Source organism: Nipponia nippon, unplaced genomic scaffold, assembly GCF_047370975.1.
Source record: "Nipponia nippon isolate SJK-2023a ecotype South Korea unplaced genomic scaffold, ASM4737097v1 scaffold_27, whole genome shotgun sequence".
Classification (NCBI taxonomy): Eukaryota; Metazoa; Chordata; class Aves; order Pelecaniformes; family Threskiornithidae; genus Nipponia; species Nipponia nippon.
This window is the reverse complement of record NW_028262344.1, coordinates 5,982,864-6,007,553: the sequence shown is the minus strand read 5'-3', so window position 1 is coordinate 6,007,553 and position 24,690 is coordinate 5,982,864. Positions and strand designations below refer to the sequence as shown.

Genomic DNA, 24,690 nt, shown 5'->3' with positions numbered 1-24,690 from the left:
TCTCTGGATGATATTCTTAAAATGCTTATTAACCTTAGACAAAACCGAAACAATATTCCCAAGAACTACCAATAGATATATCTTAACTACCCAAGGATGTTCAAGATACAGAAAAGTTGTTGTAATGAAGGAGGAAACATCATAGAAGGTGGCAGCCAAGGTGCCATTCTGTATTTCCTCCATGAAAAGCCTCTCAGAGGAAGAGGTATAATTGCTAAATGTCTCCAGGAGGTGGTACCCGAAGTACAGTAATGGCTTCAGTACAAAACCCAAATACCAGATAGCACTCAAGGCCAGTGTTTTAATAACAAATCTCCCAGGCAAAACATCACCAATCACGGCAGAGCACAGCAAACTGCAAAACCCAACACCAATCTTTAACACGTGCTGCAAAAACAGGAGCACGGTGCAGATCAGGTAGACTAATACCGAGAGCAGATGAATCAATATTATGACCGGCCACTGTTAACAGATACAAATTCCTTAATACACTCTGGTTAATCTGTTATTATCTCAAACCCTTCATGCCCCACGTTGGGTGCCAAAAAGGACTGTCGTGGTTTAACCCCAGCCAGCCACTAAGCACCACACAGCCACTCGCTCACTGCCCCCCACCCCAGTGGGATGGGGGAGAGAATTGGAAGGGTGAAAGTCAGAAAACTCGTGGGTTGAGATAAGAACAGTTTAATAATTGAAGTAAAATGAAATAGAATAGTAGTAGTAGTAGTAATAATAATAATATAATACAATAATAACATACAACGCAAGTGATAGACTATACAATTGCTCACCACCCGCTGACCGATGCCCAGCCCGTTCCCGAGCAGCGATCGCTCCCCCCTGGCCAACTCCCCCCAGTTTATATACTGGGCATGACGCCATATGGTATGGAATAGCCCTTGGGCCAGCCTGTGTCAGCTGTCCTGGCTGTGCCCCCTCCCAGCTTCTTGTGCACCGGGCAGAGCATGGGAAGCTGAAAAGTCCTTGCCTAGTGTAAACACTACTCAGCAACAACTAAAGCACCAGTGTGTTATCAACATTATTCTCATCCTAAATCCAAAACACAGCACTCTGCCAGCTACTAGGAAGAAGAAAAAAAAAAAAAATCAACTCTATCCCAGCTGAAACCAGGACAACAGAGTATTTGGGTCAATCAGTCTGACCTGCTACATTTTGCAGTGCTGTTATGCGAGTTCAGTTAATATTTTATTCGTTATGATCTACTGTATATATTAATAATGATGTGTCAACAGTTTCCAGTTAATTCCAGTTACATAGTGTAACCTAAATTTTACTTTCTGGTGTTGAATCAAATTGCTTGAGCTTACTACTACACCTCTCAAACTCTCTGAATTAGGCAGTTCTTAAACATTTCTATAAATTGTGTTGCTCCTTGTGACAGAAGTTTTTTGATGGATTTGAATATCTCAATCTGTATTTCACATGTTTTTCCATTAAGCCACAATGTTTAATTACATGTCAATGTAATTACTTGAAGGAAGCAGAAATAATAGAAATACTATTTCTATTTATAGAAATACTTTTAATTTTTTTCTGATCCATATGACTTTGTTCCACCATATACAGTTCCACCATGGTACCTGCAGCTGCTCAGTGTTCCCATTTCTCTAGATCATTGTAGTCCAACCATTTGACTGTAGTTGAAAGTACACAGAGATCAGTTAAATGTTTTTAATTTCCAGTCTGGCTCACAAAAGGCATCTGTTTAATCCTCTTGGCAATAGTAGTCAGAGTTAAATGCATCTTAAACCTTCTGAGCATGCTTTTCCAGTATATTATTAGATTTCACCCAGTCACTTGCTCACTCCCCCCCAGCATGATGAGAATTGGGAGGGTAAAAGCGAGGAGAGACAAGAAGAGAGAGGGGGGAGGGGGAGAAGACAAAAAACTTGTGGATTGAGATAAAGATGGATTAATAAGTGAAGGGGAAAAAAAAACCCACCAAACAAAAAAAACCAAGTGATGCAAAAGCAGTCACTCACCACCATCAGCTGATGCCCAGCCAGTCCCTGAGCAATGGCTACTTTGGAAAAACTCCACCACCAGTTTTATTGCTAAGCATGATATCATATGGTACGGAATATCTCTTTGGTTAATTCAGGTCAGCTGTTCTGCCTGTGTCCCCTCCCAACCTCTTGCCCACCCCTAGCCTACTCGCTGGGGGGACAGAGTGAGAAACCAAGAAGGCCTTGATGATGTGCAAGAACTGTTTAGCTGAAGGGAATGAGACACGGACTCCACATATGAGTTCAGGCAAAGACAAGCGAAGACCCTTTATTTTTACAATCTATCCCTTTTATAATATGATCTAGTGTTCACGAGCAAGCAAAACCCATTTCATTGGCTACTCTCTTTCGTCCACGCATCTCTTCAGCGTTACTTATTGGTTCTTCAAGCTGGTGCACGCAAATTCCTCTTTCAGGGATGTATCCAATCTCATCCTTATTTTTCTGCCTCTAAGTTTCACAAACTTGTTTGTAACAAGCCTCAAGGGCACAGCTGCATCTCGTCAAAGTAAAACACAATCTCACTTATTCCTACATTTAGCAATAACCAAAACACTGTTTTGGTCACAAATTCAAAACACAGCACCATATGGGCTGCTATGAAGAAAATTAACTCCATCCCAGCTAGACCCAGTACAACAGCCCAGACTAGCACCATGTGTAGCCCAGACTGGTATCATGTGCAAATATTTATCCACTTGACAAAGCTTCTTTACTCTATTGTGTGTCTCCCCCCAGTGTTTGGAAGCATTGCAGCATTTCCATACATCTTTTGTTTACTGTAATTCAGAGTCAACACAGCTAAGGGTAAGCCACCTGGAGTTTATGAATCATGCATATACTTAATTACTTTAAAAAGTAATTAGAGGGTTCATTTATGATTTCATGAAAATAAATTGGTAAAATCAACCTACTAAATTAGATGACATATATGACAGCCTGCAGTTCTTTTCAGCATAATTTTTTTGTTGTACATAGTAATTCTTAACATCTATGAAGGCCTCTTGCATTACTATTAGGTCAGAGGTATTTCATAGGTAAGTCTTCTTGGCTCTGGCATAATGGATGCACTGTATTAGTTAAAACTTAGAGTCTCTGTCTCAGTTTTTATACAGGATACAAACTAGGCATGTTTGAACTTGACTTAATCCTCAGGCAAATTCCTCCCATCTTCCCGGACTCAACTTCACTCCTGACTTCTCTGCCTCCTCCCCCTGAGTGATGCAGGGGGATGGGGAATGGGGGTTGCGGTCAGTTCATTATGTGTTGTCTCTGCCACTCCTTCCTCCTCATGCTCTTTCCCTGCTCCGGCATGGGATCAATCCCATGGGCTGCAGTGTGGATATCTGTTCCACCGTGGTCCTCTCCATGGGCTGTAAGGGGACAACCTGTGTCATCATGGTCTTTTCCACAGGCTGCAGGGGAATCTCTGCTCCGGTGCCTGGAGTACCTCCTTCCCCTCTTTCTTCACTGACCTTGGTGTCTACAGGGTTGTTTCTCTCACATTTTTCACACTCCTTTCTCTCACAGCTGCTGCCCTTTCTTAAATATGTTATCACAGAGTCACTGTCAACTTTGCTGATTTGACTCAGCTTTGGCCAGCAGTGGATCTGTTTTGGAGACAGCTGGAATTGACTCTGTCCAACGTGGGGGCAACTCCTGATCTCTTCTCACAGAGGCCACCCCTGCAGCCCCCCGTTCCCAAACCTTGCCACATAAACCCAATATACTGGTGTCCTGGTTTCAGCTGGGATAGAGTTAATTTTCGTCTTGGTAGCCGGTATGGGGCTGTGTTTTGGGTTTAGGATGAGAACAATGTCGATGATACACTGATGCTTTGGTTCTTGCTAAGTAGTGCTAAGCTGTTGCTAAATAGGTGCTAAGTGGCGCTCACACTGGTCAAGGACTTTCCAGCTTCCCCTGCTCTGCCGGGTGCACAAGAAGCTGGGAGGGGGCACAGCCGGGGGGGTGCTGACCCAGACTGGCCCAAGGGCTATTCCATACCATATGACGTCATGCTCAGTATATGAGCTGGGGGAGGAAGAAGGAAGGGGGGCACATTGGGTATGATGGCGTTTGTCTTCCCAAGTAACCGTTACGTGTGATGGAGCCCTGCTTTCCTGGGGATGGCTGAGCACCTGCCTGCCCATGGGAAGGAGTGAATGAATTCCTTGTTTTGCTTTGTTTGCGTGCACGGTTTTTGCTTTGCCTATTTAACTGCTCTAATTTATTTTACTTCAATTATTAAACTGTTCTTATCTCAACCCACGAGTTTTCTCCCTTTTACCCTTCTGATTCTCTCCCCCATCCCACTGGCGGGGAGTGAGCGAGCGGCTGCGTGGTGCTTAGTTGCTGGCTGGGGTTAAACCACGACAACTGGTTAAAATTATGCATTAGTGTTAAAGAATAATCCTTATATTAAATGCACAGAAAATCAGTTGGATGTAGCTTGACTTTTAAAATGGAGATTTCATTCTGCTGTTGCTTATTATTATTAATATGAATATAATACCTTTTTTTAAAAAAAAAAAAGTATTCCAGTATAGTATTCCAGAGCTCTCGATTCCCATGTGTAAGAAATCAGGCAAGGAAGGCAGGAGATCAGCATGGCTCAGTAAGGACCTCCTGGTCAAACTAAAGTGTAAGAAGGAAATGCACAGGCAATGGAAGCAGGGACGTGTATCCTGGGAAGAATATAGGGATGCTACCCAGGAGTGTAGGGATGGGATCAAGAAGCTACGACACAGTTGCAGCTGAATTTGGCAAGGTGAAGAATAATAATAAGGGCTTCTACATTTACATTGGCCAGAAAAGGAAGATTAAAGAAAATGTATCCTCCCGGTAAATAAGACAGGAGAGCTGGTAACAACTGACATGGAGAAGGCTGAGAGTTATTCAACCTTTTTTTTTTTTTCCTTAATTTTTCAATGGTAATCTCTCTTCCCACATCTCTCAAGCCCCTGAACATCAAGGCAGGGACTGGGGGAATGAAGTCCCTCCCATCGTAGGACAAGATCAGGTTCGAGACCACCTGGGGAACCTGAACATATACAAGTCCATGGGACCTGATGAGATCCACCCCAGGGTCATGAGGGAACTGGCAGATGTAGTCACTAAGTGACTGGAAAAAGGGAAACATCACATCCATTTGTAAAAAGGAAGACCCTGGGAACTACCGACCAGTCAGCCTCACCTCCGTGCCCAGTAAGATCATGGAACAGATCCTCCTGGAAGACATGTTGAAACATATAGAAGACAGGGAGGTGATTAGAGACAGCCAACATGGCTTCACCAAGGGCAAATCGTGCCTGACTAATCTGGTGGCTTTGTACGAACTAGATGATCCCTTCCAACCCAAACCATTCTGTGGAAAGGTCCCTTCCAACCCAAACTCTTCTATGATTCTATTTAAAGGTTGGCTACAAAGAGGACGGGAGGCTCTATCTTCACAAGGAGCCATGTGGAGAAGACAAGGGGCAATGGGTACCAGTTGCACCAGGAGAGGGTTCATCTCAATATAAGAAAAATTTTTCTACGGTGAGAACAATCAGTCACTGGAACAACCTCCCCAGGGGCGTTGTGGAGTCCCCATTGCTGGAGGTTTTCAAGATGTGGTTTGACAGGGTGCTAGATAATCTCATCTAGGCTCCCTTTCCCATGAAAGGTTGGATCAGATGATCTTTCAAGGTCCCTTCCAACCTGGGATGTTCTGTGAGTCTATGAAAATCTTGCTGTATCCTTGCTTGTCACCAGCTCTGTTCATCTGTAAAGTCCTGGTCCGATTTTGGACTTGGGGAAGGTTTGTAATGATCCCATGGCCAGCTTTCTAGACCAAATGGTCCTCCACACACCCAACAATTGGTAAGATTAAACGCATGGGCCATGGAATAACCTAAAGTCACAAACTCGTTTTCCCATTCTTGGTTAACACTTAGAGAGCTGAAACTTCTCCAGGGATTAAGGGCAAAGAAAATGGTCGCCCAAAGCAGTTTTTGTGATGATATGCTATACATCCTAAAAAGATTAACAAACTAACGAATATCAATATTATACAAAGAATTAGAATCCACATGAGGGTTTTTTGTCATGGTTCAGGATACTGTTTTTCACAAAGTTCACCTGCAAAAGAAAAAAGAAAACATCCTCAGTTCATTTTGGGAACCGGAGGTAAAAGGTTATTATTAAAAGGATGGGATGATCCATCGTATGTTAATTTCATGTTCCTTTCCATGAGCATAATTTGGGCACCGGTATCTACTAAAAACGTTATGCGTACTTGTCTAGATCCTACGAAACAGGTAATTAATAAATCGCCTTGATGGCCTATAGTGAGCTACCTAACATGCACCCATCCTTCGCTAGCCCGCTCACTACAAAGGGGCGAAGGGGCTAGTTTCCCATCAGCCTCTGGGAGGCGGTCGAGTTGGTCAGATCAATTAGGGGCGGGGGTGTGCTAGGAGCCGGAATCTTGGATATTTCCACTTTGGCCGCCGGCTTTTCGGGCCATCCTAAAATCAATTTCTCAAGCTTATCAGTCGGTAGCCCATCCATAAGATCTCGAGGGACACCCTTCCGCCATCCCATGGTCCACAAGCTATTACGCCTGTTTGGTATGTCCCTTCTGCCAGGAGGTTTAACGAGAGACACTCTCTTATCGCTGCCAAGGCATGGTGGAGGTTTCGGGGGAGGTTTCATTTCAGTACATCTTAAACCCTTCAGGTCTGACTTTGTGGACAGGGTGCTAACTGGGCCATATTTTCGCCCGTAATTGATTAATTCCTGAGTGACCTCTCCCCAAGTCCACACTTTCATATTTTGGGTCTTGCGATCAGGGGTTACCAGCCCTGCTAGTGCAGCCGTGGTCCTTTCGCCTTGGGGCACTGCGTTGATTGTACCCTGTAATTGTATGCCAATAGGTTTTAAAGATTCAGGGAGGCCCCTTATCAGGGGAGTCATTCGTTCAGGGTCAACCAGTATCATCATCGGGGACTCCTGTCTGGGTTTGAGCTCGCGATCGTACATCATTTGTAGGCATGCCACTTTTTGTACATTCTCTACCAATTGATCAACTGATCCCGTAATAGTGAGAGGGTCTCCCTGTTCCAAGGGATTGAGACCTCCAGCCCAGTACTCTTACATCATCATACTGGTAAACTTCCCAGTGATATGGTTCCTTGCAAACCGAAGACTGAAATTTGTCATGTCTTACCAAGCACTGCATATCATTCTTTTTGTACTGCTTTCTCCAAAACCAAAAGGCATATCTAGTTTCCAGAATTAAGTGATTTACCATTTACAATTTGTAAGGTACCTTGGACATTTTTTTAAATGTGTGTGAACAGACTGGATTGATGAAGAATAAAGGCACAGATTTGATTTCATATCTGTAGATTAATAATGAATGTAGTAACTTTCTGTAATTGGAATTAAGCCCCTTATGTTTTCTATTTGAATGAAAAATCCTAGCTTACTCTTTTCTCTTGTAGTTTAAGTAGGATATTAAACCAAGTTTTTGTAAATAAGTAATCTTTCTCAATACACAAGGTAGTCAACTGGAAATGTCTGGTGTCACATAGACCTGTTTGTCTGGGTCTGTATACATAAATACATATCTATAAAGGCAGGCCTTTTAATGACTCTTGTCAGCCGAACATGGCTCTTCTCATTCCTGTTTCTCTGGGCCTAGGCACTTTGAAATCTGATTCATCTAGAAAACTAAGATGAGATTAATTATCTGCATTGAAAAGAGAATTAAAACCAGGTGTTTAACTTGTTCCATATTGCTGCTTTAGGGTTTGAGCTTGAAATTGCCCCAAAAAATTATCTGCAGGGACAACTTAAGCAAGAATACTAGGTAGTGTGGCAAAATGTCCTTGAAACATATAAAACTGAGGTTTAAATTTCCCACAAGTTGCAATTTATTTACTAGATATTAATGAGTGATCTGTAAATTCTTACAGAAAATCTCTTTAATTTTGAAGGCCCTAAGCTAAGCTCTCAAACTCAAGCACATGTTTAATTTTGAGGTGTCTCAAGAACTCTTAAGTCAGTAGGGGTTATCCCTTGCATAAAGTGAATTGTGCTTATACCTCTGTAAGACTGGAGTCTGTCTTTGTCAGCACCCACCACAAGCACATGGTGATTGACCCTCAAGAACTATTGGAGTGCAAGTATAGTCATCTTTTATCTGGCTTAACTGAGGGCAGGGATGCTCTAGTTAATGGGCTAAAACTGGTTAATATGCGTACCAAGGAATGTGTTACAGAGACACCAGAGCAGAGTAACACAGCCCATATCCAGCAGGTATTGTTAATGGTTGGACTTTAACAGTTGCTTGGATTTTTCTGCTTTGTGAACTCTGTATCCTAGAATCAAGGAGTGGTTATTTGCCTGGGTGCAAATTTCTGCACCTTTCTGAGTCTATGTGGTTATGTGCCTGAAGTAAACCCTTGAAAGGATCAGCAGGTGTGATACTAACATAGTTACCTTTTCCTTGGTCCCTCCTGAACTGGGCAGGTCTAAACTATGTGAAAGCTGCTATCCTGTTCCTGGAAGCAATGATGATGACAAACCCTACCAGCTTGCATGGAGCCATTTCAGGCAATGTAGTAATTAATAAAAATAAGCAAAAAACTTGCTAGCTGTGTGGATGGTGTGTGTGTGGAGTTTTGTTTCTTTGTTTAACAGTTGGGTTCTAGTGCAATGGGAAGGAAAGTTCTGAATCACAGCTGTGAAAATTATACCATAAATGTTATTGTTCTTTCAAGATGCAAATATTGTCTAAAACTTTGTGACTTTTATGAGATTTATAACTGACTTGTGCATACATTTTTTTCCCCTCTATAAATAACATTGATCTAATAATGTTGACCAAATAATTTCATGGATGCTTTTAATGTTTTAAAATCTGTGGTGTTTATTTTCCATATTTGCTTTTGTTGAACCTCACACATAATGAAACTATTGAGTTTCTGTTAAAGCTTGACATTTGGCTTTTTTTTTCTCTGCAGGTATTCATGGAAACACTAGACAAATGTTTTGAAAATGTCTGTGAACTGGATTTAATTTTCCATGTAGACAAGGTACTGTGGTGAGCTTCTGTAATTTGGGGGTTTTGGGGTTGTTTTTTGTTGATGTTTGTTTTTATTTTCTTCCCCTCAAGTAAAAAGTTTTGGTTCAGCTGATATTTGGTCCTAAACTTTTTAGTGATTCTACTTTTTATTGTTAGTGAAATCTAGACAGTTTCTATCGACATTATTTTAAAAATTTGAAAACTATGCTGGAACATGTCTTTGTAAAGAAAAGTAAAATGTATTTAGTTTTGTGCGATGCTATTGCATAAATAATTGTAAAATTGGAGGCATCTGAATATTGTCTTTACTTGTCAGAGTAGGACTTTCAAGAAATAATTTGTTCTGGTTTTGTTTGTTTAGGTGTTATGTTACTCAGAATTGAAATTGTTACAGGGTTTGTCAGTTAAGCCTGGCACTTGCCTTTCACATGCTGTAATTATGTAACTTAGATGCTGTATGGAGCTTTCTGTTCTGAATCTTGAGCAGACATTGTCTTTTTTTCAAACATTTAAAAACAGTCTTATTTGAATATTCCCAGTTATCAGGAATATGCTAGTACTATTGTAATCTTTTATTTAAAAGGACCTTGCCAATTCTTGGTATAAGTAATACTTAAAATAAATAGAATTGAAAATAAAGAGATAATATATTTGTTCTTCCGGTTGCCTTTTGTGCCTACTATTGCTTTCTGTGCAGTTTTCCCCATCTGTGAACATCTTTCTGCATCAAAAGGAAAAGATGTGAAAGGAAAATAAGACAAATATCAATAGAAGTGATAAAAATAGTAACAAATTAAGTATCTGAAATTAACCCTTTGAAACTGACTAAATTTATTTCAAACTTGGGAAGTTCTTAAGGAAAAAACACTTGTGCGTTGACCAGACACTGAAATGTCAATGACCTTGAGTAAGTCTTAGAAATGATACCATGTTCATGAAAGGTCATTAGGATTCTTAGCCTGGCAAACTGCACTTGGACTGTTTTCAAAATGGTAGATTAAGGTTCAAAAGAACTTATAAAATGAGTGGCTTATGTATTACCTTCTGAGATTAGAGAACACAAGTCTTGCAATCCTTCCTGCTACACCACTTAGACACACACGCAAGTCTATGGGGCTGGATGGCATCCACTCAGGGATACTGAGGGAGCTGGCGGAAGTGCTCACCAAGACACTTTCCATCATCTACCAGCAGTCCTGGCTAACCGGGGAGGTCCCAGTCGACTGGAGGTTACCAAATGTGACGCCCATCTACAAGAAGCACCGGAAGGAGGATCCGGGGAACTACAGGCCTGTCAGCCTGACCTTGGTGCCAGGGAAGGTTATGGAGCAGATCGTCCTGAGTGCCATCACGTGGTACATACGGGACAACCAGGGGATCGGGCCCAGTCAGCATGGGTTTATGAAAGGCAGGTCCTGCTTGACTGACCTGATCTCCTTCTATGACAAGGTGACCCGCTTAGTGGATAAGGGGGAGGCTGTGGATGTTGTCTACCTGGACTTTAGTAAAGCCTTTGACACTGTTTCCCACAGCATTCTCCTGGAGAAACTGGCTGCTCATGGCTTGGACGGGCGTACGTTTCGCTAGGTAAAAAACTGGCTGGACGGCCGGGCCCAAAGAGTGGTGGTGAATGGAATTAAATCCAGTTGGCGGCCGGTCACAAGTGGTGTTCCCCGGGGCTCAGTACTGGGGCCAGTTCTGTTTAATATCTTTATCACTGATCTGGATGAGGGGATCGAGTGCACCCTCAGTAAGTTTGCAGACGACACCAAGTTGGGAGGGAGTGTCGATCTGCTGGAGGGTAGGAAGGCTCTGCAGAGGGATCTGGACAGGCTGGATCGATGGGCCGAGGCCAACTGTACAAGGTTCAACAAGGCTAAGTGCTGGGTCCTGCACTTGGGTCACAAGAACCCCATGCAATGCTACAGGCTTGGGGAAGAGTGGCTGGAGAGTTGCCTGGCAGAAAAGGTCCTGAGGGTGTTGGTCGACAGCCGGCTGAATATGAGCCAGCAGTGTGCCCAGGTGACCAAGAAGGCCAATGGCATCCTGGCCTGTATCAGGAATAGTGTGGCCAGCAGGACTAGGGAAGTGATCATCCCCCTGTACTCGGCACTGGTGAGGCCGCACCTCGAATGCTGTGTTCAGTTTTGGGCCCCTCACTACAAGAAGGACATGGAGGTGCCGGCGGACCTCCAGCCGACCCGGGCTGGGGAAGGAACAGTCAGCACACACAGTGTGGGTGTTCAGCTTCAATGTTTATTGCACAGTAGTTTACCTTTATACTCCCAGCAGTAGGCGTGTCATGTTATAAGGGGCGGAGACAAGGGAGGATCGACCCTTAACTCTTTCTGTACAGCGCGTGATCTTCCGGTCGCCAGCCCTTATCTTTACTACAAGTACCAAGTGATAGGACAAGAGGAAATGGCCTCAAGTTGTGCCAGGGGAGGTTTAGATTGGATATTAGGAAAAACTTCTTCACTGAAAGGGTAGTCAGGCACTGGAACAGGCTGCCCAGGGCAGTGGTTGAGTCCCCATCCCTGGAGGTATTTAAAAGGCGGGTAGATGTGGTGCTTAGGGACATGGTTTAGTGATGGACTTGGCGGTGCTAGGTTAATGGTTGGACTTGATGATCTTAAAGGTTCTTTCCAACCCAAACTATTCTATGATTCCATGGAAAGGCGTTTGATCTTTATCCTTAGCTGCAGAATGCATTTGTGACTGCTGTGCAGTCCAAGCTTTTGCTCTGCAGCATGTTTTATTCAATAGTATGCCTTAACAGATGTTGTCTTTTACATTTCACAGTTGATTAGAGATATGTTTCTCCTATAGAGAACTTGAGGTGCTCCAAGTTGTTAAATTTATCAAAGAATATTTCGTCTTGAGTTAGTTATTAATTGCTGAAATTACTAATAAGGAGATAATATTTTCCTGTTGGAAAACTATTTGTCAAAGGGAAGTAAAAATTGAAGTATTTCATTTGATTTAGTAAAAAGATCGCATGAGAATACCATTAAATGTTTTGGCTACAGTTTTCAAACTCTGAACAAAATGTGAACTGTATGTCCCTATTTAGATACTTTATAATAAGTATCCCATCTCCAAAATGAAAGATCAGCGTAGCCTTGAGCTCAAAAGTTTTTGAAAATGGCATCAACCAGGGCAGTGATTTTTCACTTGAATATAAGAGTACAACACAGAAAACTGAATTTCTGCAGTAATGCAAGGCTGCTACCAACAATAGTCAGAACTGCACAACTAACACTATTATAATATCTGATGTCGTTTTCCAAGTCCCTGAGATCAGAGGCAAAGTCTGGAGCAAGAAAGACTTAACCCTTGGTGGAGGAGGACCAAGTTAGGGAGCACTTAAACAAGCTGGACATACATAAGTCCATGGGGCCTGGCAGGTTGCATCCATAAGTGCTGAGGGAGCTTGCTGATGTCATTGTGAGGCCACTCTTGATTATCTTTGAAAGGTCATGGTGATTGGGAGAGGTTCTTGAAGACTGGAAGAGAGCAAATGCCACCTTTGTCTTCAAGAAGGGCAAGAAGGAGGACCCAGGGAACTGCAGGCTTGTCAGCCTCACCTTGATCACTAGGAAAGTGATGGAGAATATCTGCCTGGAAGCCATTTCCAGGACCATGAAGGGCAAGAAGGTGATCGGGAGTAGTCAGCATGGAAGGGGAAGTCATGCTTGACCAACTTGATAGCCATCTACAATGAGGTGACTAGCTTGGTGGCTGAGGGGAGAGCAGTGGATGCTGTTTACCTTGACTTCAGGAACGCTTTTGACACTGTCTCCCATAAGATCCTCATAGAGAAGTGGACAGTAAGGTAGATGATTGAAAATTGGCTGAAAAGCTGAGCCCAGGGGGTTGTGATCAGTGGCACAAAGTCTGGTTGGAGGCAAATCACTAGTGGTGTGCCCCAGGGGTCGATACTGGGGCCAATACTGTTTAATGTCTCCATTAATGATCTGGATGATGGGACAGAGTATACCCTCAGCAAGTTTCTGATGATACAAAACCGGGAGGAGCGGCTGATACACCAGAGGGTTGTGCTGCCATCCAGAGAGACCTTGACAGGCTGGAGAAATGGGCTGAGAGGAACCTCATACAGTTCAACAAGGGGAAGTGCCAAGTCCTGCACTTGGGGAGGAACAACCCCAGGCATCAGTACATGCTGGGGGCCACCCAGCTGGAAAGCAGCTTGGCAGAAAGGGACCTGAGAGTCCTGGTGGACACCAAGTTGAACATGAACCAGCCATACAGCATCACAGCCAAGAAGGTTAACAGTATCCCGGGGTGCATTAGGAGGAGTGTTGCCAGCAAGTTGAGGGAGGTGATCCTTCCCCTCTACTCTGCACTGGTGAGGCCACACCTGGAGTACTGTGTCCAGATCTGGCCTCCCCAGTACAAGAGAGACATGGACATACTGGAGAGAGTCCACACTAAGAGGGACTATTAAGGGACTGGAGCATCTCTCCTATGAGGAAAGGCTGAGAGATCTGGGGCTGTGCAGCCTGGAGAAGAGAAGGCTTGGGGGAGATCTTATCACTGTATATAAATATCTGATGGGAGGGAATGAAGAAGAGGGGGAGATGATAGACTCTCTTCAGTAGTTTCCACTGACGGGACCAGAGGCAACGGGCACAAATTGAAACACATGAAATTATGAAATTCCATCTGAACAAAAGAAAACTTTTTTTTTTTTTTTTGAAGCTGAGGTTGGCCAAACACTATAACAGGTTGCCCAGAGAAGACATTCCAACATCACTCACTCTGTGAGACTATTTTGAGTGGTGGTGAGAAAAGTGAGAACTAATTGGTTTGGATTACAGTCTGTTGATCTGTCTCTTTAGTGATTGATAGTTTTGGAAGGTGACTTTCTTCCAATCTCATTGTTAGAACTGCCTAAAAAATAAGAAATGCCTTTACTGTAAAAAATTACATAGCATGTAGAAGACTTAAAATATGCCAAGAAAGGTGCTCATTCAAGAAGAATATTGGTATAGTGCTAGAAATTCAATTGGAGAATAGAATATTGGAGGGAATGAGATAATGTTTCTTATCAATACCAGATGCAGGGGGGACAAGTAATTCATGCAGAAGAAAATTAGGCTTCTCTTTTTCAAATCAGCTTTATTTAAATAAATTTTAAAAAGACTTTATATAACGATCAAATCATAAGCATCTTTTACAACTAAAATAGTGGAATACATTCAGTTAGGGATGTAAGTAAATACTCTTCTTCAGGTTTTTGACACCTCTTGAAGTATCCCTGGGAGTATCATAATCTCTAATGAGGGTTTTTTTGTCTGCCTAGAACAGTGAACCCTCCAGAATTGGATTGCAGAGTTTGAAGACAAGAAAATGTCTCCCAAATTTTCCTGGGAGAATTCTCTCTTGGTGCATTCTCTCTCCACATTTGTTAATGTGCACATTCATGCTTTTAGACAGAGCATGGAACAGAAGTAGGAAGTACTCTTGACTTCTTAAAAACACCTCAAAATTATTATTACAAAATGGCAATTTAAAATTTTAAAGAGTTGATGTTCTTAATACCCTGATCTCTTTTAGAATATAAATGAAAAATTAATATCCTATGTGCCTTCAGTCTTTCAGTTAAACAGGCAGTATTTTACGACTCATTGCCACTTAATGCTTTTTTTTAATTCAGAGAATTTTATGTTTCTTAAGGAAAATAATTAGTGGCATTTTTAATTAGAAAAATAGAAAAATAATATAAAATGTCTTTACAATGAAACAGAAAGGAAAAAATAGTTAATATTCAAAATGTTAGTCTTGCTACTGTTCACATCATGACAAACTTTTGATACTACTGTTTTGTTTTTATGGTATATTTAAGGGAAAGGTATAAATGGATTACAGTATTTACATAATATTGTTGCTCATAATCATGATTTCCTTTCATTTCAGGTCAAAAGCTAAAAATATCTTTATTCTGCTATTTAGAAAAGTATCCCTTTAGAAGAGAAATAGGGCAAGGTGGAAAATTTTCTTTAAGCCACTGTTTCAATCCATGGTTTATACACATTTTTAAATATTGCATGCTGCAACTGTGTGCTACATGCTGCATAGTAGAAGTAGGGGGAAAATACAGAGAAAGGTAGCAAACGATCAAAGGTATGGAACAGCTTGCATGGAAGAGGAGGTTAAATATTCAAGACTTTGGAGGTAGAGAAGGAAGAAATATGATAGAAGTGTTGAAGGGCCTGAAGATGATGAACAATTGTGTTTCTCATGAAATAAGAACAGTGGGATATCAGATAAAATTTGCAAGAAATAAGTTTGAAACAAAGAAAAGGATGGTTTTTTTTCATGATTCATAATTAAATTGTGGGACTCCATTGTCCCAGTTTATCATAGATATGTTGACAGTAGCAGTTCTACTGAAACGTCTGCTCAGCAGTAATTCATGGTGACTTGATTTGATCTGTGTACTTACTAAAGTACTTTATAAGAGCAATAATGATAATAAAGCAGTCCTTTGAAATGCTAACAGCTAGAATGATGAAATAATTTGTTTATTGCTCAAAAGTTTAAGAAAGGTATTTCCTTAATGTTATGTAGTATTCTGTGATGCAACTGCTTAAGACTTCCTCTTTTCTACTTTAGAAAAAATTTATATGTCTGCTCTTTTGTCAGTCTGTAATGCTCATTCTATATGCAAATTTTCAAATATTGCAATCTCTATTAAGAACTAATTGCACCACTACTGTTCTAAGCTGATGTTATTCAACTGGGCCTCTTACTGGCATCTATTAGTCAATATCTATATCTTCTACCAGCTGTGGAAAAAAAAACAAACAACAAACAAAACCCAAAAACCCATAACAAACAAAAAAACCCTGTAACACGAGGAATTTCTCAAGTGCCTGTGACATGGTGAATTTCAGTGCCTCATCAATGATACTGTAGCTTACTTTTACAGTAAAGCAGAATGAAGTAGGTTTTTTTGTACTTTGGTACGAGTAATGCTACTGACATCTGCATTAAATTTAAATTGTCCTTAATTATCTGCATCCACCTTTTTCTGGAAATTTGCATTTCCTGACTGTAAAGGAAAAAGCAAGTTTCTGGCTCTGAAGCATTTGTTTATACCAGTGAAACTCTCTCCACACTGTAAAGTAGCATGTTTTTCATAAAGTTGTAGGATAACTCAAGTAAAGACTTCTGGGGGGGGTCTCTGGTCCAACCTGATGCTCACAGCAGGGTCAGCCATGAGGTCAGACTAGGTTGCTCCAAGGCTTTGTCCAGTTGGAGGCTTGAAACCCTCTGAGGAGGGAAGGAGCCTGCACAGCCCCCCAGGCAGCCTGAGCCACTGCTTGCCTGTCCTCTTGGGGAAAAGGTTTCCTTAAGCCAGTCTCATCCTCTCTAGTTTCAATTTATGCCTGTTGTCCTTCATCATTCCCACCATGCACCACCAAAAACAGCCCGGCTTGTCTCCCCAATAACCCCTGTTAGGTGCTCCTGGAGTTGCCCCTTTTCCAGGCTGAAGCAGTCCCAGTATATCAGCATCTCCTCACAGGGAAAGTACTCCAGTTCAAATCATTGTCAGTGGCCTTCTGTTGAACTTGCTTGAGTTTATCAACATCTCTCTTGCACTAGGGGGCCCCAAATAGGACTAGATGTCAAATTTACAATGACAGTTGTGCTTTAGAGGAAAAAAAAATCTTTGTTATGATTGGGGTTGTCAGAACTGTAATTGCTTACCTTTACCTATGGGGGAGGGGAATAGACACCAAAAGTGGCATTATTCAATTACATTTTTTTAAAATGCTCCTTAGAATCTGTTTCAGAGTGTGGTGGGTTGACCTTGGCTGGCTGCCAGATGCTCACCAAGCTGCTGTATCACTTTCCCTCCATCAACAGGACAGGGGGGAGAAAATCTGATTAAAAGCTCGTGGGTCAAGATAATGACAAGGAGATCACTTACCAAGTACCATCACTGACAAACCAAAATCAACTGGGGTCACAGGTCCTGCCAGAAAACCTGGTCTTGCGTGGGCTCCTCTACACAGGCCGCAGTTCCTGCCAGGAGCCTGCTCCAGTGTGGAATGGTCCTCCATGGGCTGCAGGGGGACAACCTGAGTCACCATGGTCTGTAGTGGAATATCTGTTGCGGCTCCTGGAGCACCTCCTCCCCCTCATTCTTTGCTGGCCTTGGTGTCTGCATAGTTGTTTCTCTCACATTTTCTCACTCCTTTCTCCCACAGCTGCTGTTGTGCAGCATTTTTTACCCTTTCTTAAATATGTTATCACAGAGGTGCTACTATCATCGCTGATTGGCTCAGCTTTGGCCAGCAGCAGGTCCGTCTTGGAGCCAGCTGGCACTGGCTCTGTCGGACATGGGGCAGCTTCTGGTGTCTTCACTCAGAAGCCTCCCTGGCAGCCCCCCTGCAACCAAAACCTTGCCACGTAAACCGAATACACGGAAAAAAGGAATCAGATGTCGTTCTCTTCAGTCATCTCAGAGGAGATTTGATCACCAGATAAATACTGTATTATGAAGACCTTTATAGTTTTTATGGCCTGTTTTCAGTGGCTATACATATTATAACAACTAGCGGTTTTATTTTCTGAAGAGAAGCCCACTTAGCTTAAAAGATGTGGAATAGGCAAGAAGACTGCATAAGCCTGTGTAGAAGCTTAAGATCTTGGAATGGAGCATGACTGAGATTGTGAGGCAGAAAATCTGTCTACTGTTAAAAACACGTCACTTGTACCATCTTTTCCCTAAGGAATTATCAGATCTAATGTTACGTTGTTTGACTTAAAATCTGAATCCATAATATATTTAGCCAGACCTCTTTAAAAATAGCCATCTTTATGACCACCACCAGTGGTAGAGATGTGGTCTTCTAAATGCCATCTCTTCTATAACAGTGCTTATCGTTAACTTTTTGGTTCAGGAGAAAAAAATTAATGCCATTTTTTATGTCTGTTCTGATATTAATTTTTTTAATGGTTTCCAACATATTTGTTGTTTTGGATTTTACATCAATAACATTTTAGGTCAACTTTTTGCATCAGCAGCTTATATTATCAAGCCTTCCATATGAGTAAAATTGAAAATTTCCTGAAAGGATCAATTTTTTTTTTTCGGTTGATTCTGTTGAATGCATTGTATCTTTCATAGGTTATCTATGAAATCATTCTCTGCAAATTTGTAGCCAAATGCCAATTTATCTAGGTTGCTGGGTTTTAATATTTCAGGTAGCCTATCATTATTGGCCACTCCTTGGTTTCTTAATTTTGTGCAACGGATATCCCAACTCTGATTTGTGTATAGCCATGAATTGTTTCCCTATGCAATGAGTAAAAATAACTTTTCAGTCAAAAGAAGTAAATATTGGTGACGTTTCCTTTCAGTGAGCTTGGGTTGTCAGTGTAGAGCATATTAATGTCAGATTGCTATGTTCATATCTTGCTTTCTGATTGTGATACTAGAAAGCATTTAAATTCATCATGAATTACAAAGCAGGAGAATTAATTCTTTGCCCCCACCTTTTTTTTATGCTATGTTATGAGGAGTACATACTTTCCAGAAGAAAGAGAATGACTTAGTAAGGATTTTTGATCTTTTTCATAAATATGCCACTCTTAAAGCTTTATTCAGCAGCAATAGGTAGAGAGGAAAGAGCTGTTTTTCAGCCTCTCTAAACAGGTTCACTATATGTTTCTACTGAAATATGCTAATGATGTATCAGGAAAGCAACTTTTCAATATTGTTTTTTAGGTATGGCACTAAAACAGGAAGTGTGGTAGATTTTTTTTTGATAGACTACTTGCAACTCAGTTTTACAGCAGTTTGATTTGGAGATTTACTTTATCCTTGATCCACAAGGATATGACAAGAATATCCAAAACAATAGCAGAATTATGTTTTGAAGTAGCACATTGTTTGTACAATATTTTAATCCCAGAAAAGTAATAAAATGTTTCTTGTCTTCAGAATTATAATGGGATTGAAATATTATACATTACATATTAACTCTGGGTTTTTACTTTAAAGTATATGGAAGCATGCTTTTATTTATTTTTTTTTTAAAGTCATTAGACAAAATGCATATACAGTCTCTGAAGCAGAGATTTGTGAACCAGGGCTCACACCCCCAAATCAGGGTTACAGAGAAGAGGGATTTTAGACATATCCATTTCAATTATATCCCCAATTGGCTTATTTAGTCCTTCAGTTTGAGTCCAGGCTGTGAATCACAGTCCTAGATGTTGAAGTCTTCCTGTTTGCAGTGTAGGCTGTCAGCTCAGGTATGTTAATTCTACTTCTGAGCCTAGTCTTGGTATCCATGGTGGTTGAGCATCACTGTGTCTCTCTTCATAGATCTAATCCTAAATTGTTTTTACACATTTATTTGTGAGCAATTTGTTTAATCTCATAGAACTTGCTCCTTAGAGGTATTATTACTATTGATGCTAATTACAACTCTTGTTGATAGTCCTTGGATAGAAAATATATAGTAAAAGAAAGATGGATGCTAATGTTTCTTCTTGCATTGATTGGTGTAGCTGATGAGATTGTAACAGGACTATGAACAAAGAAGATACTGGAGAAAAAACATTGAGTTATGAGCTTTGTACTCAAGTATTTTTAAAGAAATTGTTAACCTTAATTGATTTACACAATATATGTGTTTCTAGACTGATGAATCAGCATCTAGATGTGTATAGAACATTTTGCATTTTTTAATTTTCTTGTGATCTTTTTTTAGGTCCATAATATATTGGCCAAAATGGTCATGGGTGGAATGGCTTTGGAGACCAACATGAACAAAATTGTCACTCAAATTGATGCACAAAATAAATTGGAGAAATCTGAGGTAAGAATGAAGCAGTGTAGTATCTGAACTAAAAAAAAAATAAACAAAATCACAGAAAATGCATGCTATATAATGCTGTTTGTCCTTCAGTGGCATCCTGTATATAGCTTCTTGCTTATAATGCTAAAAAATGGCAATGTATAGTTAGGTTAGTATATTATACCTTGTATTATATGTAATAATTGCTTAGAGTAGCTACTTAGTATTGGATATTTTTATCTTATAGCAGTGCATGTCATTGTTATTCAGGTACATCTATAGTTCTATAAGTTTATCTTGCAGAAAGCATTTTATTTCTAGTGCACTTATGCTGGAACCCCACTAGTGAATATAACACAAATTAAATTAGATGAAGAACTGAAGTGTATATATTACATACTACTGTCTGCTAGTATGTTTCTAGTACCTGAAATAAATAGCAGTATATTCAGTGTCACAATAATACTGCAGCACAAAATAATAAATTGAAGTGAAATGGACTTGTGATGGAATTTAAAGCTTAGTCTTAGTCCCTTTAAAGTAGGTAAGAATTCTGCCATTTTGGCAATATGAACATTAGGTCTTCAATTGAGCAGATTCAAGTGAGAAAATGGTGTTCTGTGTATGCCCATATCAGTCCGAGCAAGGTACTTGCATAACTTGTGGGAATCCCTTTTTCACTGGACAAGATATACATGTAATTCCATGTCAAGCTTTGGATTCTGCAAATCTGGATATTAAAATGCTTGTCTTCAATATTGTTGAATTTGTGTTTAGGAAAGAAACTTGGAATAAGAAAGGATTTTAGAATTACTTTAACTATGGCACAGAATATTACTGTTTGTTTAACATGTCAGTCAGTCTTCAAAAATGGGAGTTATCCAAGAAGTACATAAGGTGTCTGTCAGCTTTTGAGCAGTAGTGCAAGTTGATGCCACAGAAGTCAAACATACTCCTCAATCTAATTATATCCTGTAATTGCGATGAATTTAAGTGTAAATCATTAATCTGAAAAGGTTATACTTTGAGCAATAGTTAACTACAAACAGTCTTTAATAATCAAATATGATATAAACTTTTCCAGTTTTTCTTCTTTTTTTTGATGTATTGCTTGCTCCGAATTTTTTTATCTGCAAAAGCACCGATTTCTTCATTCTTTAACACTTATAATGAAAGACCTTCCATTTCTACAGGTTTAGTCTTTTGTTTGTTAAACAGTTCTTAGCATGTTACTTTTGTTTCTTGTGTATTGTTAGTTTTTTACTGGATCTACAAGATGCCACACTCTAAAATTACAGTAGTTCTGAAAATTACTTTTGTGTTTTTTATATTTTGCAAATATTTCTAATCCTACTTTAAAATGTCAAAACAAAAATGTCATGGTTTTACATCTATTCATAGAATATGATGTGTGTTTCTGCAAATAATAGCTTTTACTGGCTGTCATGGTTTAACCTGGCAGGCAGCTAAACACCACACAGCCATTCACTCACTCCCCCCAGTGGGATGGGGGAGAGAATCAGAAAAAAAGGTGAAACTCGTGAGTTGAGATAAAGACAATTTAATAGGACAGAAAAGAAAGGGAAAATAATAATAATGATAAAAGAATATACAAACAAGTGATGCACAATGCAATTGCTCATCACCCTCTGACCGATGCCCAGCCAGTTCCCAAGCAGTGGCCACACCCCCCTGGCCAACCTCACCAGTTTTTTGTTCAGCATGACGTCATACGGTATGGAATAGCCCTTTGGCCAGTTCGGGTCAGCTGTCCTCATTGCGTCCCCTCCCAGCTTCTTGTGCACCTCCAGCCTCCTCGCTGGCAGGGCAGTATGAGAAGCTGAAAAGTCCTTGACTGGTGTAAGCACTGCTCAGCAACAACTAAAACATCAGTGTGTTATCAACATTATTCTCATCCTAAATCCAAAACACAGCACTATACCAGCTACTAGGAAGAAAATTAACTCTATCTAAGCTGAAACCAGGACACTAGCTTAATAGCTTTTGGTTTTAAAATTTTCCAGGCTTTAAAATAAATTTTTCAGCAAGAACAAAAAGGACTTTAAGATACTTTTTTTTGTGGCAAGCCTGAAATAAAGCCACGCAGACAATTCTAAGTAGATTTAGTGAATTGCCATATTTATAATGAATGCTAGTTTTTCTACATTGTAGCAAACACACTAATAACTTATTTCCTTTTTTTAAACAGTCCTTAAAGTAACAAGGTTTTGAAAAATTATTCTTCAGGAGCAGTAGGGAAAGATCATGTTCTATGTGTCTTCAGACTTCTGAGTTGTAAATAATTTTTTTTAGCATTTCAGTAAGAAACCTTAGTATGTTGGCTGTTGTTTTATCTAAAAGGCAGAGCTGAATGCAAGTCAGTAATAAAGACTTACCTCCATATTGTTAAATTTGTATTTCTATACAATAGAGCTATGGCTTTAAATGAAGAGAGACTACAGCATAGGAATTTAACACAAAATAGGTGCTTTAATGTTTAATTTATCATAACTAGATCATTATGTAGTGTTCCAGCATGCCTTTGAGCAGCAGTTATGTTAGTTCATAATTAGATACTGTGGAATAACAGATTATCACTTCAGTTGGTCTGTAGAAATTATATCTCTGCATGTTCTTTATCACCCACAAATGCAAGGCATTTAGCCTTTTCATTTCAGGCTAAGCCACCTTGAATTACCTCATATTTTTATGCATTTAGATAAGTAATATGATTCAACTGACATTCAGTAATGTGTTACTTTGAGGTTACTTATTCTGAACCTGTAACCAAAGTTAGTCAGCTATGAACCATGTAAACTTTTAGAATAGGTAAGAGACAAAGACAACACATTGGACTTTAAATATATCAAGATTGTCTGTTCTATAACCTACATATTACATGCTCTTGGATAAACATCCTATTCCTCCCTGCATGCTATTCCATCAAATTGACATTACATGTTTTACCATATAAAAAGAAATGTGTGAACTGTTTTCTCTTTCTTGTTTAATATTTTCAAATAACCATTTTCATTCTAAAAAAAGTTACCATCTGGTCTTTCTAATTGTGTAGCCATAGAAATACTTGAAAAGTTAGTTGTTTGTGCATACTGCTAGTGATTCTTCTTGTAACCAACTTTTCCTGACTTGCATTTTTCTTCTTCAATTTATATACAGGCTGGTTTAGCAGGAGCTCCAGCCCAGGCTGTTTCAGCTGTAAAGATTATGAATCTGCCAGAGACCCCAAGAAATATTCATATTGGTGACATCAGTATAAAAGTGCCAAACCTGCCCTCTTTTAAATAACATCGCTACTTCAGGTAAAACCAAGGAAAAATGTAATAGAGCTTTACCACATAATTGTTTATTAAATAAATGACATGTCTAACTTTTACTATTTGGATAAAACTCAAGATACTGTATAGACATTGTGAGAAATCAGTGCGTGGAATTGAATGTTGCTTTTGTTTTGCTCAGTGAAATTAAAGGAAATGGGTAGTTCCCATATGATGTCTAAATTACATTCCTATGCTCTTGTAAGGCATATCACTGTGTCTCAGCTGCTGCAGTATTTTGGGAAAATATTTATGATGTTCTTTACTTTGTATAACCTATAAAGTTGAAGTTTTTGTATATTCACTAAAGTCTATAATTAGTGCATTCCTAAACTACTTCTGCTATTCGTCATGATTAAGATTCAAGCTAAAATGTTGCATGACAACATTAAACTTTTTGTTTAAATAAAATCATAACAAACTGGACTTCTAAATACCCGTTTGTCTGAAATCTACTCTGTGCAATAAATCACTTGATTTTCTATAACCAACTGACTATATAGAAATACTGTTGTAGCAAGCATTAAGTATTTTTTTGATTAAATATTTTAATCTCTGAAAGAACTATACTGGGATATTGTGTTGAACATATTGGCTGTTCACAGTTCTCACAAAGGCTGTTCATTATTATTCTGAAGGAAAAACAGCCTTCATTGAAGGTCTGATGACCTCTGTTTACATATAGATGTTGAGAAGATACTTAGACAATCTGTAGACTTTCCCTGATGGTCTGACTTAGCTTTGGGAGAAGAGGGGGGCCCAAAAGAGTCTCTCTAGTTGCTGTGTTGTGGGAAATACAGAATGGGCTGAGAAGATTTGGCAGCTCAGAACTGTAAATATAATTTTATCAAGTAATGTGGTAAAGAAAAGCATCCTGGAAGGATAAATGCTAAACTTTAATAGAGCCTCTGTGCATGGTGGTGTTTGGGGTTCTCTACTTTGAGAATTAGATTTATGAGATATTTAGTATTGCCAAGGCCTCTGATACTCTAAGTACTATCACCCCTGTTCAAGTTGCTCACCTCTTAAACTCTTCTGTGATTTAAAAAAATGAAAGGAGGGGGGAGTGATTGATTTTTGTAATCATGCTCTTCATCATCTGTGTGATGTACAAGACATTTAAAATTAAATTTAAAATGTCATTGAGATATCTAAGAATTCCTGTAAAGTTTTCTTCTCTACTAAAGTATGCAAATATAACTATATATGAAAATACAGTAATGTTGTATCAAGGACTACACATTTCAGGACTGGCCTGACACATCCTATGTTGCTTTAGAAGTTTCGATTTGATATAAACAAAGCATTGTTTTTCCTTTCAGTTCAATGTTAAGACATACCCCATGGGATAAATTTGGAATCAGATCACATTCTCTGTTTGATCCATAGTAACTGCCATTGGTGCTTTTTGAGAG

General features: G+C 39.8%; 1 protein-coding gene across 1 annotated transcript; it reads left to right on the top strand.

The window, feature by feature from the left end:
• Nucleotides 1-8,411: 8,411 nt before the first annotated feature.
• On the top strand, nucleotides 8,412-23,281 carry LOC104022815 (AP-3 complex subunit sigma-1). Its single transcript, XM_087762991.1, has 4 exons — nucleotides 8,412-8,492; nucleotides 9,038-9,109; nucleotides 19,854-19,961; nucleotides 23,118-23,281. The coding sequence occupies exons 2-4, from the start codon at nucleotides 9,044-9,046 to the stop codon at nucleotides 23,244-23,246; spliced, it is 303 nt and encodes a 100-aa protein (XP_087619117.1). The 5' UTR covers nucleotides 8,412-8,492; nucleotides 9,038-9,043; the 3' UTR covers nucleotides 23,247-23,281.
• The last annotated feature ends 1,409 nt before the right edge of the window (nucleotides 23,282-24,690 follow it).

Bases quoted from the DNA above. Each gene is read 5' to 3' on its own strand.
- LOC104022815 (XM_087762991.1), top strand. From the start codon at position 9,044: ATGGAAACACTAGACAAATGTTTTGAAAATGTCTGTGAACTGGATTTA. The intron at 9,110-19,853 runs GTACTGTGGTGA...ATCTTTTTTTAG, and splicing joins TAATTTTCCATGTAGACAAG to GTCCATAATATATTGGCCAA. The intron at 19,962-23,117 runs GTAAGAATGAAG...ATTTATATACAG, and splicing joins ATAAATTGGAGAAATCTGAG to GCTGGTTTAGCAGGAGCTCC.